Here is a 17,707-nt window from a genome sequence, read left to right on the forward strand (position 1 = left end):
CCACCGTGAAAATTTAATTGCAGCTTCCCCTGACGCCTACTGAATCATGTTGTAAAGGGCGAGCTGAACTGTGCTCTGCGTTTCGCACCGTGGTGTAGACTCATGGTCACGGCAATATTGCGGGCGTTTTCCGCGTTGCTGTTATGTTTTAGGGGTGCACTTCGCTTGGCTACTTAGTAAACTGCCGAAGTAAGATTTTAACACTAGACGCTTTTTCTGACAACTCGTTGGGTTAATTGTCCTTTGATGCCGCAGGGACGCCATGATCGTGAGTGTACTGGACACGTTCACGAGTATCATATCGGGGATGGTCATCTTCTCTGTCCTTGGAGCCATGGCTCACGACCTGGGAAACATCGACGTGAAAGACGTCGCCCAAGGCGGTGAGCATACATTTCTTAACCGCCCATTGCTCGAAAAGCCTACTCACATTCATAATGTTTGCATTTCAGTTTCCTACTTCCTATGTCTTCCCTTCATTTTGCGTTTATCCCTTCTCTTTTTTCTCCTATTTATCGTCCCCTACCCAGAGACGTCGCTATTACCGCAGCTTTTCTTCTTTTTTTTCTTTTCTTTTTACTTTCAATCTTGTAACCTCAATTTGTAAACGCAATTTTCTACACCTTTACATTGACATCTTGTATTGTTCATTGGTCAATGTTTCTGTGGTATGTGACGTCTCCTGCTACTTGAAATATATACATGCAAACAAATGAACACATTAAACAAAACAGAAAAATCGCAGAGAATTTGGGAAACTTAGTTTTACTGATCTAAAAAAAGTGTGTTGCAGCTGAGACAGTGATACGAAATTTCCGTGATTAATCTACTTTCTCGTACGCTCTGTACTTCTTACTGAATTGCTGTCACACATTAATACAGCAGCGTTATAAAGGCCTCCTTATCCATAAAATCCGGCATTGAAGTTGTGAGCGAGACATCACAGGCATGATGCTGGCAGGTGGTAGCTGGCAGCTGACATCGCCGAGTATTGATCTTTCGTTGGCTCTTGTATCGAAGTAAATAGACATGCCCGCAATGCTGAATTTTGTCCAAGTTAAATGCTGCATAATGAGCTTTAATGTAGGTAGGCGCCTGTAGGGCCTCGCTCGAACAGCTGGTGCTCGCGTCTCATGCCGGCGCGCTGGTGTCAGGTGATCTTTACAATCATCCCCCAGGAGAAGAGGGAGCCATCCTGGCGACTAAAGGGGACAACAATACGTCTGGGTCGTAGTATGGCTTTAACCGATAGACATGGACGGTCTCACGCCCACGTCGTCGAAGGTCTGGCGAAGGCGTGACAGACTCAACAATGTAGTTGACGGGTGATCGGTTAAAGCCAAACACGGGCTTGCGGAAGAAAGCTGTCGGTGGCGTGAGCGGCATCAAAATGATTTTTCAGTCGGCTCTGGTCGGAAGACGTGAACGAACAGGCGAGCTTCCTGCACTCATCAGCGTTTCTAGAGGATTCAGACACGGTGGTGGCTCAGACGAATCGGGCCGGTAAGAAAGTATGGTGTGTCGAGTGGTGAAGATGGCTCACGTCCGTATAATAGGAAAAATGGCGAGGATACCGTAGTGGTCTGCGTAGCGGTGTTGTATGCATACGTGATGAAGGGTATCAATGTGTACCAGTTGGAATGGTTGGCAGCCACGTACATTGACATGTCGCCTAGGGTGCGGTTGAATTTTTAAGTCAGACCATTAATCTGAGGGTGGTAGGCCGTAGTAGTGCGATGGGTGATGCTACATGGCTGCAGAAGTGATGAAACTACTTCAGAGAAAAATACACGACCACGGTCGCTCAGCAGTTACCGTGGCTCTCCGTGACGAAGGATGAAGCGGTGTAAGATGAAGGCGGAAACATCGCGTGCCGTAGCAGCAGGTAGAGCGGCGGTTTCGGCGTAGCGGGTGAGATGATCTACCTCTACAATGACCCAGCGGTTTCCGGCTGCAGTGTAGAAAAGCGGGCCGTAGAGGTCAATACTTATTCGGTCGAAATGACTTGATGGACAAGGGAGAAGCTGCATGAGACCGGTGGAATGGCGATGGCCGACCTTGCGGCGTTGACAATCAAGGCATGAGCGGACAAACTTGCAGACGTAGGTGTGCATTCCGCGACAGTAGTAACGCACGCGAAGCCGAGTATAAGTGTTTAATGCTCCAGCATGAGCAGCTTGCAGGTCAGTGTGAAATGAAGCACAAATTTCTGAACGCAAGTGTCGAGGAATGACAAGCAGCCATTTGCGGCCGGAAGAAAGACATTTTTGACGGTATAAGAGGCCATCGCGTATTGTGAAATGATCAGCTTGGCAACGAATTGCACGAGGCGTTGAAATTGGCGAAGGGTACGAAAAAAAGCGAAACGGGATCACCAGGGATCTCTGGGCTGCTCGACTGCCATATTGGTAAAAGACAAAAAAACTGCAGTCGATGGAGGAATAGCAAACACTTCCATGGAGTAGAGGAGAGCGAGACATTGCGTCGATGTCGTTGTGCTTTCTTCCAGATCGATACACAACACGAATATCATATTCTTGAAGCCGTAATGCCCAGCGAGCGAGGCGTCCAGTGGGATCTTTAAGGGAGAACAGCCAACACAGGGAATGGTGGTCCGTAACGACTTCGAAGGGTCGGCCGTACACATAAAGGCGGAATTTCCCCATCGCCCAAACTATGGCGGCACTCCTCCGTAACTGAGTAGTTTAGCTCCGGCTTCGTCAAGGTGCGGCTCGCGTAGGCGACAACATGGTCAGCACACCCGCGTTTACGTTACGCTAGAATAGCACCTTACCTCGGAAGGAGACTGCAGCCATGAAATTAGGAGACGCCTGCTTCTTGGAAAGAGAGCAATGGTTATCCTTGACCGCCTTGTAAAGAGCAGAGACATTAGTCTGCCAACCAAGATCCGTATAACTCGTGTTATGGTCTTTCCAGTTGTGATGTATGGATGCGAGAGTTGGACTGTGAAAAAGGCTGACCGCCGAAGAATTGACGCGTTTGAATTGTGGTGCTGGCGAAGACTCCTGAGAGTTCCTTGGACTGCCAGAAGATCAAATCAGTCAATATTGTCGACCATGAACCCTGACTGCTCATTGGAGGGTCAAATTCTAAAGTTAAAGCTCAGCTACTTTGGTCATCTGATGAGAAGACAGGAGTCGCTGGAGAAAGATTTGATGTTGGGAAAGGTTGAGGGTCGCCGGAGAAGGGGTAGGCAGCGAACGCGATGGTTAGATGGCATCCTCGAGGCACTGCAGATGAAGTTATGTGATGTTAGGAAGATAGTGAGAGACCGGAAAGCGTGGCGTGACATGGTCCATAGGGTCACGAAGAGTCGGACACGACTGAACGACTGAACTGAACTGAACTGAGAATAGCACCGATACCTGTGCCCCTTGCATTAGTGTGGATCTCAGTAGGAGCATCAGGGTCAAAATGTCGCAATATGGGCGGCGAGGTAAACAACTGGCGCAGTATACTAAACGCTTCATCAGAGGCAGAACACCAGCCGGAAGGGTCGTTGCTTCCACGAAGGAGGGTTGTTAATGGCGCGATGATGGAAGCAAAATTGCGGATGAAGCGTCAGAAGTAGGAGCAGAGGCCTATTAAACTTCGGAGTTCCTTCATCGTGGATGGTTTTGGGAATACAGGGACAGCACGAAGTTTAGCTGGGTTGGGAAGCACACCGTCCTTAGAAACGACATGGCCCAAAATTGTCAATTGGCGTGCGGCAAAGTGACATTTCTTTAAATTTAGTTGGAGGCCAGCTGCATTCCAGAACATGTTTCAGTCGAGCGAGATGCGTCGAGAAATCCGGCGAGAAAACAACAATGTCGTCCAAACAGCGCAAGCAGGTCTTGCACTTGAGGCCACGCAATATAGTGTCCATCATGCTCTCGAACGTGGCAGGCGCATTAAGCAGTCCGAACGGCATGACGTTAAATTCGCACAGTCGGGCTGGCGTCACGAAAGCTGCCTTGGCACGGTCTGGATCGGCCAGTGGGACTAGCCAGTACCCGGAACGGAGGTCCAAAGGTGACAAAAAATTCGGCGCCTTGCAAACAATCAAGAGCGTCGTCAATTCGAAGCAAGGGATAGACGTCCTCACGGATGATTTTGCTCAAGCGCCGATAGTCAACGCAAAAGCGGATGGAGCCGTCTTTTCTGGTGACGAGAACGATGGGGGAGACCCAAGGACTGTGCGAAGGTTGAATGACGCCACGCTTAACCGTGTCGGCCACTTGCTCGTCGATTATTTGACGTGCGGTCGCTGAAACGCGGTAAGGTCTTTGGCACAGGGGCAAATGGGTACCCGTGTCGATACGATGTGTAACAACCGAAGTGCGACCTAAACTATGAAGTGACAAATCAACGGAGGCATGAAACTGGTCAAGCAGAGCAAGAAGCTGGGTCCATTGAGTCGACGTGAGAGGAGAAACACTGACAACAGGACGGGCGCTGTGCCCGTGCTGTTGTCAGTGTTTCTTCGCTTGTCTCCGTCTGTTTTCGCGCTGGTCATTTCGAGTCATGTCCAACCAACTCGCCCGATTGGCAATTTTGATTGAGCACTTCCCAGTCGAAAAAAACTACAGAGCTGTGTCAAAAATACGACAAAATATCCTGTAGTTCCGTCGTAACTGTCAGATTTGTCTGTAGTTCTGTAGTACTTTTCTGTAGTTCTGTAGTTTTTCTGTAGTATATTTCTGTTGCCTGTAGTTCTGTAGCACTTTTCTGTTAACTACAGAAATTTCTGATGTTACGACAGAATGTTCTGTGCTCACAATAGGTTTCCCGTCAAAAACCGCACAGAAATTCTGTCGTAACATCAGAAACTTTTCTGTAGTTTTTCCCGACTGGGTTCTGTCGTTGTTTCCGGTATGACCCGATAAATGCAACTCTTAGAGCATAATTTTATTTGTCCTCAGTACCGATTTAATATTCAACAATATACATCGACTGCAATACGCTAACTTTCGAGAATTATTCACGCAATCTTCACGTTTTAGTTGACGCTACTACTAATCTCGCCATAATTAGCGCTGCCAACCAGTGGCACAGACATTGACAGTGTTATCCGCCGAATCTGCTTTGAAAATCACAGGCCCAGGACTGGCGTTCGTCGCGTACCCTGAAGCACTGACGCGGCTGCCTGTGCCGCAGCTGTGGTCCGTCCTGTTCTTCCTTATGCTGTTCATTCTGGGCCTCGACTCGGAGGTGAGAAGAAATACCACGGGTTTGTCGTTTATCTCTGCATATGTGCGCAGGCGCTGAAGATGGCTTGAACAGCTCTTCTCATAACATGCTTACAATTAGATTGATTAGTGCTTAGATTGACCAGCATACCTTTATGTGTATTTATTTATTTATTTCAGTTACGCTCTTGGCCCGGTGGGCATTATAGAGGGGAGTGGGACTTGGCAAAAAAAAAAGGAGAGGAGGAAAGAACATGGGTACATGGCATTGTAGGTTATGAAGGCAAATGATGTTTACAAAGCAGAATTCACATTGGAAATTTCTGTTTGGAAATAAAAGTTGATTGATTGATTGATTAAGTTTCCCTGTACCAAATTAACTACGATGTTAGTAGACTGGAACAGCGTAAATACTGCAATATATTTTAAATAGAGGTAGAGAGCTAAATCATGCCCTGAAACACAATCTTTATGCACCTTATTGCAGTTCGCGCTTCAATCTCGGTGTTAACTGCCTGAGATTTTAGGGTGAATTGTCCAGTAATTATGTCGCACAGTCGCGGAAAAGTGAGCTTGATGTGGCAATGACACAGCTGTGCTAAAGACTGTTTCTGGCAGAATTGTATTGTAACAAAATAAACTTTAATCCAATGCAAATATATGGTTTTGCGATTTACCAAGATGGGTGAATTCAATCGTTCACACCGAAATTGTGTTCCCACGCAGTTTGCCATCTTGGAGACGTTCGTGACCAGCATCTGCGACCAGGCGCCATTCCTGCGAAAGCACAAGTGGGGCTTTACCATCGTCATGGGCATCGTCTGCTTCCTATTGGGTCTACCCATGGTTACAAGGGTGAGCTACTTGGCTCCTTATGCTGCAGACGACAAAACGCCTTATCGTCTGATGGTATCAATCACCATTCAAATCAAATCAAATCAGATTTATTTTCCAACAAGTGGATGGTCGCCTGGGCTAAAAGCTGTACAAACAGCTTGACAGAGGCCCAGGAAACCGGTACACAACAGAGCAGGAGCAAACAGCAGATTCCAAAAGTTCGTTAACAATATGACCATGACATCAAAAGTATTATACAATGTATATCTCTGCAGCACGATATGGAAACAAAACAAACAAGTTGATCAATGATGAAAACAATGGAACAAGCTCAATGCAGAAAGTTCGAAAAGGTGAGTATGATATTTAAAGAACACATGCATGAATAGATTATATATGCACGAAGTAGGTTCTTAACTGCTTAGGACTAAAACCAACTGTGTTTTTATGTTTGTTGAGAAAAACGGGAAGATTGTGAGCCAAGGATTGTACTTTGTAGTTTGTTCTAAAACATATATAAGGCGCTAAGTGCCTTATATATTCCAGCTGATGCAGTTAGATGCTTCTTGGATTGTGGTGATACACATTGGCTAGCGACATGCAGTCTTTGTCTGTGTAGATAAATTATCAGGTACTTTTGTTTCCTACAAACCAACCTCAAACAGCTCATTACAACCATGGTAACAGGTACGTTTGGTGAAAACATGAACTATAGATTAGTGGTGCTAGCATAATGTGCAGTGACAGGCGTACTGGTCATCAGCATGCCGGTTCATTTGCCACGTAGTGAAACGCAGCTGTTTAGCATGTGATTAAAAGCAGTCAGAATTATGCTGGGAGCTCTTATGAGGGTATAGTATCACGCTCTAATTAATTTAGATCGTATTCTCGCGGAACAGCAGTGCCGTGAATAATGTCTCTTAATATTTTACATCTCTCCAGGGTGGCCAGTACATATTCGAGATTGTGGACAGATTCGGAGGCAGCACGACGCTGACATTCATCGGTCTTGTTGAGGTCATCTCTCTCGTCTACATTTATGGCAAGTTGCAAAAGCGATTCATCGCTACTTGCAATCTCCTGAGCCTGCATGTTTGACATAGCCTGTTGATCTTTTGACCATACAGATTGGGATTTTGATTGCTTAGTAATAACTGCGCATACGTAGACACGGATCATCCGGCACTGAGAAGCACTGAGGAGCGGAGCGTGCGCATCGAGGCCCCCTAGTGAAGTGACTTTAGCGAAGTCGCGTCAGTACTGCCCCTAAATTAAGGAGCTATGGGAAGTTTGTTTCTTAGTCATGACGCGGTGTACTTTTACATTTGGTTGAGGACTTGATGATCAGTGCACACGATGACACTATGTGTAGTGTACTCTGGTGTAGAGTCTGTGTTGCCTATATGCAATGAAACGCACACTTGCTGGCATATTTCTATATGTGCTTGCAAGAGTTTTATGTAATGCGCTACAATGAAGTCATTGATTACTTGTAATAATTTATGTTTTCCTGTAATATTTAAAGTAACCAGTTCTTTTTTTTTTTCGAACGTTAACGTTCCAAGCAATTAAATTACTTTTTTTCTATTTTAGATTACTGGTAATAGGTTACTTTTTTTTTTTTCAAAAACACTTGTAGTTAACAATGCAGTTTTCAGAATCTGAACTTTGCTGCCAACAGTGATGATAGCCGAGACGTTTCCTTCGTGACAGGGCGGCAGCAGACCGACCACGGCGAAGCATAGCGGTGGGTCACATTTCGGCCGTCAGGGTGTCACCACTAACCAGTACGGCCGTTCTCGTTCCGAAAACAAAAAAAAAAAAATACCACGAGTGGGCTTTGTAGGAATAACCGGTTCTGTCAGGTGGTGTGACAGCTTGCCTCCTATCGATGTCGGGTACGCAGTATCTTCTTCGCTTGAAGCACTAAAAAAAAGATTGTTTTTTTTTTTTTTTTTGTACATGAGCTACAAGTCAGGCCACCTCTTTGGGGAACGCAAATATTATGGTGGCATCCGTCGCGAATGCTAGATTTAAGGCTACGGTCACTGAAAGGCGAAGCCAGGAGATGCCCGACGAACTGAACCGTTTCGTACCACAGGTCACGTTATGTTCAGAAGGAACTGCTTACCAACTACTGTTCAAGATTTTTTTTGTGTTTTTTTTTTTTGCTTTGAGTGCAGCTCCTAATCAGAGCGCAAGCGGAGAAGAGCACCGTTCCATAGAGGGCTTATACACTATAGCATCGAAACAATACCCAACTGTGAGTTGGTACGCAAGGGTGTTCACACGATATTGCACTGCTCTTATATTACAAAAAACATTTTGTGTCACGCCGTTTGTAATGGGCGACTAACAGCATAGCTTGGCAGCTTTCTTCAACGGGGCGGTGCACGGCTAACATGGCCGCGCGTTTTAAATGATTACTAAACTACGCAGCATACAGGCCTGTTGGATAAAGCTTACTTGCACACGTTTTGACTCCCGCTCCCCACCTCCCCTTATTTTTTTTTTCATTTCACCAAAGGCGCCTGAGAGTATCAACCTACTCTGTTTTCGGGGTAATGAACTTCACCTTTAAATCAGTATACTACACTGAAAACTCCATCACTCGCCTTTTTCAAGGAGAGAAGAAAGCTTAAAAATCTAAGCGTACCACCGCGTTAATCAAAAAGTGATACACTTAAAAATCTTACTCCGCTGCAAGATTACAAAGCTGCTGGGCACAGCCGAACTTTAACGCACTGGAAATTTCTAAAGAGCGTAGCAACCTGCACCCTTCGATAAGTCCTGGAGGCTGCATTGCAGCAAAGTGTTTGAGTAGCGCAAAGTAAGGGGCATGGCAAATGTTCCTATTTTTTTCCTCAGGATATTCCAGGTTCTCGGACGACGTCTTCTTCATGCTGGATAGGCGTCTCGGATGGTACTGGAAGGTCACGTGGACAGTCACGTCTCCTCTCGTGCTGTTGGTAAGTGGTCAACGTGGAAACGCGTGAAGTGTATGAAGCATTTTTGACGCTACAGCGTTAAAGGCAGCGCTCTGTAGAAAATCCTGCATCAGTGTGAGGAGGAGAAGAGTCATGCCACTGCCAGGTGGTAGATGGCAGGTGACATGGCCGTGACCTCACCAGACACCACGGCATGGCCGAGATTACAGGAGCTGTGAAAAGGGTGGCTGCATGAGTGAGAGGGTGAGATGGGAACCATATCTTCCAGGACCCGATGTATCCCTGGTCAGACACGTTACCTGCATGTCGTGCAGGTATGTTCGTACGACCTGGTTCGAGCGAGGCATAAATTATGCCAATGTCGAGTAATATTTCACATAACGTAGCACCTTCCCACTGTAAGCCCATGACAAGGATGAAATAACACAAATCAAGGGCTTAAGCGAGTACCAAAGAGTCTGTACTCAAACAACTATCCGCAAAATCAGCCGAAGCCGTCGCACCCTAAATTTAGGTGTGCCCCCAAATTTTTCTTTGGACCACCTATCCGCTAGTTGGACTGCACCAATCTAAGAATACTGACACACAATGAGTGCATAGTACTACATTCGCGAGCAATATGGCGCCAAACGCAAATAACTTTTAATCCACTCTTTCCTATGTTCTTCTGCGCAGGTAATCTTCATCTTCTCGATGGTGGACCAGAACGAGCCTGTAAAGTATGGCAGCTACGAGTACCCCTCGTGGGCTATCGGCATCGGCTGGGCTATCACGCTGTTCGTCATGCTACAGATACCCTTCTGGGCCATCGTAGCCGTGCACAGAGAGCGAGGGAACACCCTGTGGGAGGTAAACCGTGCCAGTCAGGCTCATGCCGGACCGTTGTGGTCACCTGTACGCTTGCGTTTTGTGCAGAAACAAAAGAAAACAAATGGACAAATAAGCAAACAAACAAATCATGCTGGACCGTTGTGGTCACCTGTACGCTTGCGTTTTGTGCAGAAACAAAAGAAAACAAATGGACAAATAAGCAAACAAACAAAGCAAAACCAGCAGAGAGGCAAGAAAAACAATGAAATGAACAAAGAAATAAGCAAAGCATGCTTCAAACATTGTGCTCCGGTGCTCCTTGGCTTTGCAATGCCATTTGGTAAAACTGATTTCCAGTAGGTCCAACGGACGATGGTATAGTCCAATGTCGGTGCTGTATTTCTTATTTTAGGTCGTTTTTTTTTTTGTTCCTGCACAAAAATCGCATGTATATATAATAGTCATCTGTAGGACGTCGTACAGGTGCCGCCTTGCTCGTGGACGCCTTGAAAATAAAATGAGGCTGGATACGTACTTCAGCAAACCATCGCGAAGACGTAGGGAGGGCTTCAAAAGTCCGGAACAAATCCTTGTAATGGATGCACTAGACGCAAGTTATATTTCTTGTGGCTGAAGAAGCATCTCTTCTCGCTTCTTCCTTATTCACGCAAATCTCCTACGCTAAGCCACATATATTCACAAAATGCTGTGCAATTTCTGTACCCTCTGTGTGGAAGTATTGACTGCGCTCAAAGCAAAGAGATATTTCACCGCATGTCATCCAGTATGACACCCACACCGGCCTTCAGGTTAGGTGATGAGCATTTTACTAGAAATCCATGGACTGCTGTACAATTACAGTTCCTACTTTTTAGTGCACACTGCTGAAGTGCTGCTCGCAAAGGTGAAGCAGGCTGTAAGGTTTCTGCTCACTAACTGCATCACTTGAAGCACGGTAGGAAATGATAAAAGTATTGCGCTCGTTGAAGGCTGGAATACGAGTAAGAACCTGGGTAGACAAAGAGGTACAGAGAATGAAGTGATTTGTCAGCTTCTGACAACCGCCCCGAAAAATCATGTGCTGTGATGGGGTCTCTATAGATGTTCCCGTAGTCCATTTAAGTGTGTAACGAACTCCAGACACGATGAGTTGACTCATAAAAAGAGGTCGTGAGTGGTATCTTCTGGAAAGAGCGCTGGTGAACAATAGCCCCGACATCTAAGAAGGAAAGAAAAAAGGCTTATGTGCGAGAGCACTGTGCTTCGGTAGAACTTCGAAATATGAGCAGCTTAATTACTGGAACAAAAATCTGAATTGCCTGGAAATTATGATGTGTTTTCTTAATCTTGAGATTTTTGGGACTAAGGCTAATTGTTAATTAATAATAACTGGTTCCCAGGAAGGAAAAGACGTAGAATCTGTCACAGTTATTTCTGCAGGCATCCGACCCGCGCCATAGGGGAAGAGAGAAAGGTGGAATTGAAAGTGGAAAGAGAAATTGTTTCAATTTTCATTTCAATTTCAACACTTACACCAAAGACGTGTAAGTAGCCGCAAATGAATAAATGAGTGAATGAATGAACCAGTAAATCAACTAGCCAACAGACTTACCGATTGATCATTCAATTGATCAGTCAGTCGGTGAGTCGACCGATCGATTTATCATCGATCGCTCGCTTGTTCGCTCGCTCACTCACTCAATCGATCGATTGATTGACCGATCAATGAATGGATGAATGAATCAATTAATCAATTAGGACTTCTAACTGGCTCGATTGATTGATCGGTCGGTTAGTGAGAGACGACGTGGCCACCAGCATTTTGCTATTTAGTGCAATTAAGTCCTCATAATTGTTTCATTCATTGATCGATCAATCGATCGAACGACCGATCAATGAATGAATCAATCAATTAGTTTGGACTCACTAACTCACTCGATCAATCAATGAATAAAACAATTAATGAGGACTTAATTGCATTAAATAGCGAAATGCTGGGGGTCATGTCGTCATATATGGCAATGTAGATTTCCTTTTATGCGATGTAATTAGGCCACTCGCCATCGGCATGTGCTCCCCAGCCCACTCTGCTCCACTCTTGTTCTTTAGCATTACATCCGTCATTCTTTCAATGCTTGTTATTTGTCCTTACTATAACTGATTGTGATCAGGTGGCTAACCGGCAAGTCATTCTACATGCTAGACTGACTGTAAGGTAATCTGCCTGCCAAAGCTGTTACAAGCTGCGATGGCTGTTACAAGGAGCCCTTCTCGGCAGGTGTTCGCGGTCTACACGTAGGCAGTCCACACCCTGGTACGTGCCATTAGGTGGCGCGCAAACGTGCCCATGCACCTGTTGTGGTAGCTAAAACGGCTGTTGTACTTATAGCATTTAGCGTAGGTCTAAACATTTTCAAAACACCTACAGGGGCAAAGCGAAAAGCATTGCTGAGTTTAGCGGCCTACGCAGCAAAGGTAAAACTTCGCAATTATTTTAGTCCCAATGACGATTACGACCTATAGAACATGTACAAAAAATTACCGGTGGATTGTTTCTCAAAGTCCAACATGCTTACGTGCGGAGCAAATCTTGGAGACCAATGACCATGCTTCGGTTATATTGAGAACAATAAAAAGAACAATCGAAAGGAAAATGACAGGTGTGACGTTAAATGACAAGCATGAAGCACAGTGGGCTGGGGAAATATGCCAATGGAGAATGTCCCAGTTTAAACGCGTTAAAGGAAATTGACAATGGCGTATGGCTATGTGATCGCCGGTTGTACCTGAGCGTAGCGTAGCAGGTTCAAAGGGCGGCAAGCGTAGCAGGGTGCGGTAGAGAATAAGATGCACCAAATGAATGACTGAATAAATTAGCCTGGAGATGTGCAGACGACTTTAGAGAATTTGAGGACATAGGGTCGTTGCAGTGGGCCAACAACATTGGAGAGGATTTTGTCCAGTAGATGTGAACTTGTTGTTGATTAAGGTGGTGTAAAATTCATTCGAAATAAAGTGGACTTATACATATGTAAATACTCTGATCTGACAGGTAACGTACCTGCTGGTAATCTGGAGATGTCGGGTTAATTCTGCTTCAACTGAAACAGCGTTCGCAGTTCCAGCACTAAACCATTTCGATATTTCCCCTCCAAGAACCTCAGCGCATCTTGGAGGTGTTTGTCCGCTGCTAGCTAGGAAAATAGATACGGTTGAAGGACGTCAGCGTGCAATGCTCCCCGTCTTGTTTCTCGGCGCAGAAAATACGGCACGCCTGCCGCCCTTCCAAGCACTGGGGGCCGTCCGACCCCGCACTCAAGGATCAGTGGAAGGCCGCCACCAGTCGCCATGTGCACCCCGAAGTCAAGGTGGAGCTCAAGAAGTTCTCCCAGGCTGACACCTGCTACAGCGTCAATGGAGCAGCGGCCGGCGTCGAAAACAAAGCCTACGTCGCCACGGAACGGGACGCTCGCTGATCGCAGCAGCAGTGACTCTGAGGTGGTGTCTTCCACGTTCCAGTGCCGTGGTGTGAGTGAATGTGCGCGGTCTGTTGGGAGGTGGCGGTCTCCTCGGGACCGAACCCTCAACGGTGAGCTGACCACAACTGTACCTATCATCTCGTCGCCGTTTTCCTCGCTACCATAATTCACGTCTCACTTTTTTTTTTCGTCCGCGTACTGATTGTACATACCGATTTTACGTACCACCACCACGGGTGAATGTGAAGAATACGCCGCTTTGCCGGCACTGGTTGCTGGCGTCGGTGATCGACGGAAATCAGGGCAAAAAGGCTTACCAGGAACGTGAAACAGGGTGAACCAAATGTGGTGCCGCATATTTATCTGTCACGCTGCTTATACCGCCAACGTTTGTTCTTGAAACATGATATTTTCCACAAGAATGGTAAACAACTAGCCCTAGTGAAATATACAATGCATGTGCATGCTAGCTGTAGTGGTCGCTATGGTGCCCAACAGGAGGCCACTGAGAGCGACGTCTCCGAAATGCTGTGCCTTATGGGAACTTCGACACCTCTGGATCATCCAGCCGCCACTCTTTCAGCAGAGGTGATTTCTCTATACAATGTGTTCTTCTTTGCACATTGGTTTAACTTGACCGTTATCGACTGGTGGTATATTACCACATGCATAAAACTCAGGACCGCACACGTTTTTGGCGATAGGTTTGACTACTGCCGAAATCAAGAGGCAAATATTTGTTGCAGGCGTTTGACTGATTTCAAGTCATGAAACCAATGTGACGTCACGTGATGACTGTAGCCGTAGCTTTGCTAACGCTTTCATTTGGCAGAATTACGTCGTAGTTTCACGTGAGCGCTGCCAATATGAAAGCAGCAGCCATTGGCGCATAGTTGCTCGCAGTGACGTAGCTTCTACCTGATTGACTGGACTGTAATATGGAAAAGCATCGTAATACGTGAACGGGACCATACGAATTTCACTGTTATATTAAAAAAATCTGTTCTGTCATGTATAGAGAACTGTAATTTCCATATACCGTAAAATAGCAGAGGCGCGTGACTACAGTCTTTTTTTTTTTGTTTTAGCTAATGACAGGAAATAAAAATATATGGTATCGACTATAGTTTCAAGGCTTCTTCGCAAGGCGCCGGATTTTGTGCTAATTGATAGGTTTCTTGAACTTCAGCGAACATCTTCGTCGAAATGGGCTAATTTGAGGTCCTTGTTGATGAGCAGTTCTGGTTTAAAAATAGGTTCTTTAAGATGTTTCTTTAAAATGCTGACGAATACACCATCCTCCTTTTAAATTCATCAGGGGTTTACTCAAATGCAGTTTTGTAAACTATGCCTCGACGTTTCCTTCGTCACGATTTGTACTATTCAGAACCACCCCGTAGTCGCATGGCAAGCGCAGTCAGCAAGAAGAGTCACGTATAGTGCACTGCCTTGTTGGCAACCTTCCTCGGGCTAGCTGTTTCCAGCTGTCTGCTAAACTGTCGCGCTTTTTAACTGCTAGTATTATAAGCTTTCGCAGTTTTAAATAAAGCGGCACTTCACTAACGACCGCATATTGTCCTGATGTCAGCGACCAGGCGGCGCTGACATCTCGAAAGTTTGGTCTCTCAGCGCCGCAAGTCATACTTGGTCATGTTAAAAAAAAGATGGCACGTGGGTTGTATGATATGACGGGCCGACGCAAGTCGTGAAGGCTAACGCCAGTTTGTAAATACATCTTTTTCAAAAAAGGCCAGACTTCGTGTACACGTTCATGACGCAGTGGTGAAAGATTTCATTTATGTGCTGTATTCCCGATACTTGTACTTTGAGCTACACGTGAAAACATTTTTATGAGAGAATCAGCCTATTTTGATAGTGTAGAATAAATAATGAGTGTGATAAAGCGAACCAAGGGCTTTACGACATGGTTGGAAGTAGATGCAGTTTTGTGCTCACCCAATCGAAAAAAAAAAAAAAAGGCATTTAATGTCTATGGATCGCCTATAGACTTTGCTCCACTAATCAAATGCGTTAAAGCTAGCCACAGGCCACCGTGCGCCCAGCAATAATCTGAAAAATTATTTGCACTATTAAGTTTTTTTCTCTGAGTGGTTATGATTCCGAAGAAAGTATTACTGCCAGGAAAAAGTTGTATATTCATTGGTGATTTTGAGAACGGATCATGAAAATTAGTATCGGTAAGTTTCAAACTCGGAATCCTTGGCCATCCTAAAACTTGATGGTGGCACGATGCTGCAGTGTACAGGGGCCATTTTGCGCGTTCTGTTTTAATGATTCTATCCCCACGAACACTTCTGTTTATCCTACATCATATGGTTCGTGCTTTAGAGCTTTGTTTCTTTCAGTGAACTTGAAATGCATGCATCCTCTTTTCGTCGAATATTACAATGCCTTTTCTTTGTGATAAATTTTTTAGCAAATGAGGCATGTAAATATCTGCTTCGTCAAAGGCATATCAAGGAGAAAGTTTCAGACGCGCCGAGGATGAGTCGTATATTCACCGCCTCTTGATTTTGTGCAGAAGCGGGTGAGTTTTCGCTTCGACCGTTTGCACACTGGGCTGGGTTTATTACTGCGCCTAATATCTGGTAGCAAATCTTTAAAAAAGTATGCACATGCCACTCAACACTGAGGATGCATGCATTTCTGGATCTCAACACTGATACAAGGTATGGTGGAGCGTAGAGAGTGAAAAACGGTGGTGGATGCATGTTTCCGGTTGGTTGACAAAGACACGGTTAAGAATTCGAAATAGCATGATCACAGGGTTATACGTTAGCGAGTTGACTGGAGGTACCTGAAGGGATTGAGGAATAAAGAATGAATGTTTAATTATTCTGTCCTGAGTGGACGTTATTTACCTTTTGCACCTGATATGCGTACTGCGTCAGTTAGTGCGGTGCCCTCTAACGCAGAGGATACTGATCGTCAGCGCACTGAAAATGCTATCAGCGGAGGCCACACAAGATGACATATACAGGGTTTGAAGCGTACATTTCCGATGAGCATAAACGGAAACATTCATTTTTATTACTTCCCCTTCAGGTGCTCTAGCTGTGAACCATCTCATATTCCCATGCTAAAACAAGAAGTATACAAAAAAAAAAAAAAAAGAGAGATAGATTTAGCGCTAAAAACCATTTCTGAGAGTGAAACATCGCGTTTAAAGACCTTAAAAAAAAAAAAAGACATTTTCAGTTCCCCTCTCTCTCTTTCAAGGAAGACGAGAGAAAGTATAGTGTTTACAACAGGTATTCTTAACCATGCACAGTGGCAGAACTCGCTCCTTTAGGGAGCTGTCTGTGACTCCTGGAAAATCCCAAGTGCAGTTGGTTTTTTGTTCCTTTTCGTAGAGCAGAACGAGACAAAAAGGACCCCGTAGGAGGGGACGCAGTCCCAGCTTTCGGCACATAATAACCTTGTTCGCTTTCGGAAGCTTTTTGTTTCCAGTCAGCGTGCAAAACGTCGTCGGTCGAATAACTCATACCTTCTACGTGGTCCCGCTATCTGCACCACATAATCAAGACGGCGAGCCCCTCCTCGGTGCAAATTGTGCTTCTTGTGCTGTAGGTTTTTATTTGCTTTCTTGTAAAGAAAGCTTGTACTGCGTCTCCTTTGAACCAAGTGACTCAAACCTCCCTGTGATAAAACACACGTTTGGTAGAAGCCGAGGGCCGGCAGCTCTTCGCGAGAAAAGAATATGGCTCTTTCGTATTACGATTAAAGCAAAAACACATTAAAGTGGCAATACTTCTTGTGTTATGTGATTCTATGATGTTCGATGCAAAAAATAAACTGTGATTCATCGCAGGAAGAAACTACATTATACAGATTAGTTTTGTTGTGTGCAATATTTGTGTCTTTTTTATATAATTTTTGTACTCCTCTCTTTAATCTTGGATAGAGCTGGACATGCTCCTTAAATGGACTACTGACGAGCCTGTATCACAGGTCACTCCTGCACACGTACTTACTTGGAAGATAACGAAAATGTCGAAAATGTTTCTCAGCAAATTTATGTAAACGAGGGTTTGTAATTTACACTGATGCAGAAAATAAAAAGAATGACGAAGAAATGTTGTTTTCTAAAAATGGAGTCCTTTGCTTTGTCTTGCTTCCACTGGAGATCCAAGTGTCCTCGCAAAAGAAAATTCATTCAAAGCTCTTACGGGCATGGAAGGAATATGTAAAGGTAAAAACATTTGACATAAAATGCGATGTTGCTCTGTATGCACAATACGCGGCAGCTGGTATAGGTGTGGTATATAGACCACGTACGGCCCTGTAAAACCGAAAATAAGGCCCATACCACTCAATACGGGCAGCTAATGGCCGCTGCTCCTGTATCCGTCAGTTCTCTTATCCCATATATCAAAAGGCGCGCAACGATGCATCCGCTCGCAAAGCGGGGATTGAAAAT

The 17,707-nt window shown here is 45.1% G+C and overlaps 1 protein-coding gene across 2 annotated transcripts in view; it reads left to right on the forward strand.

The window, feature by feature from the left end:
* Positions 1–17,379, forward strand: part of LOC146178401 (sodium-dependent proline transporter-like) — a 117,140-nt gene extending 99,761 nt beyond the window's left edge. For both annotated transcript variants that reach the window (XM_084578239.1, XM_084578240.1), the window contains exons 7-13: positions 256–383; positions 5,102–5,214; positions 5,919–6,047; positions 6,972–7,071; positions 8,898–8,998; positions 9,653–9,826; positions 13,048–17,379. In XM_084578239.1, the coding sequence (XP_084434365.1) occupies positions 256–383; positions 5,102–5,214; positions 5,919–6,047; positions 6,972–7,071; positions 8,898–8,998; positions 9,653–9,826; positions 13,048–13,263 (961 nt within the window). In that variant the 3' untranslated portion in view covers positions 13,264–17,379. The remainder of the gene's footprint in view (positions 1–255; positions 384–5,101; positions 5,215–5,918; positions 6,048–6,971; positions 7,072–8,897; positions 8,999–9,652; positions 9,827–13,047) is intronic.
* The last annotated feature ends 328 nt before the right edge of the window (positions 17,380–17,707 follow it).

This window comes from Amblyomma maculatum, chromosome 9, assembly GCF_055883805.1.
Source record: "Amblyomma maculatum isolate TAMU_Amacu chromosome 9, ASM5588380v1, whole genome shotgun sequence".
Lineage (NCBI taxonomy): Eukaryota > Metazoa > Arthropoda > Arachnida > Ixodida > Ixodidae > Amblyomma > Amblyomma maculatum.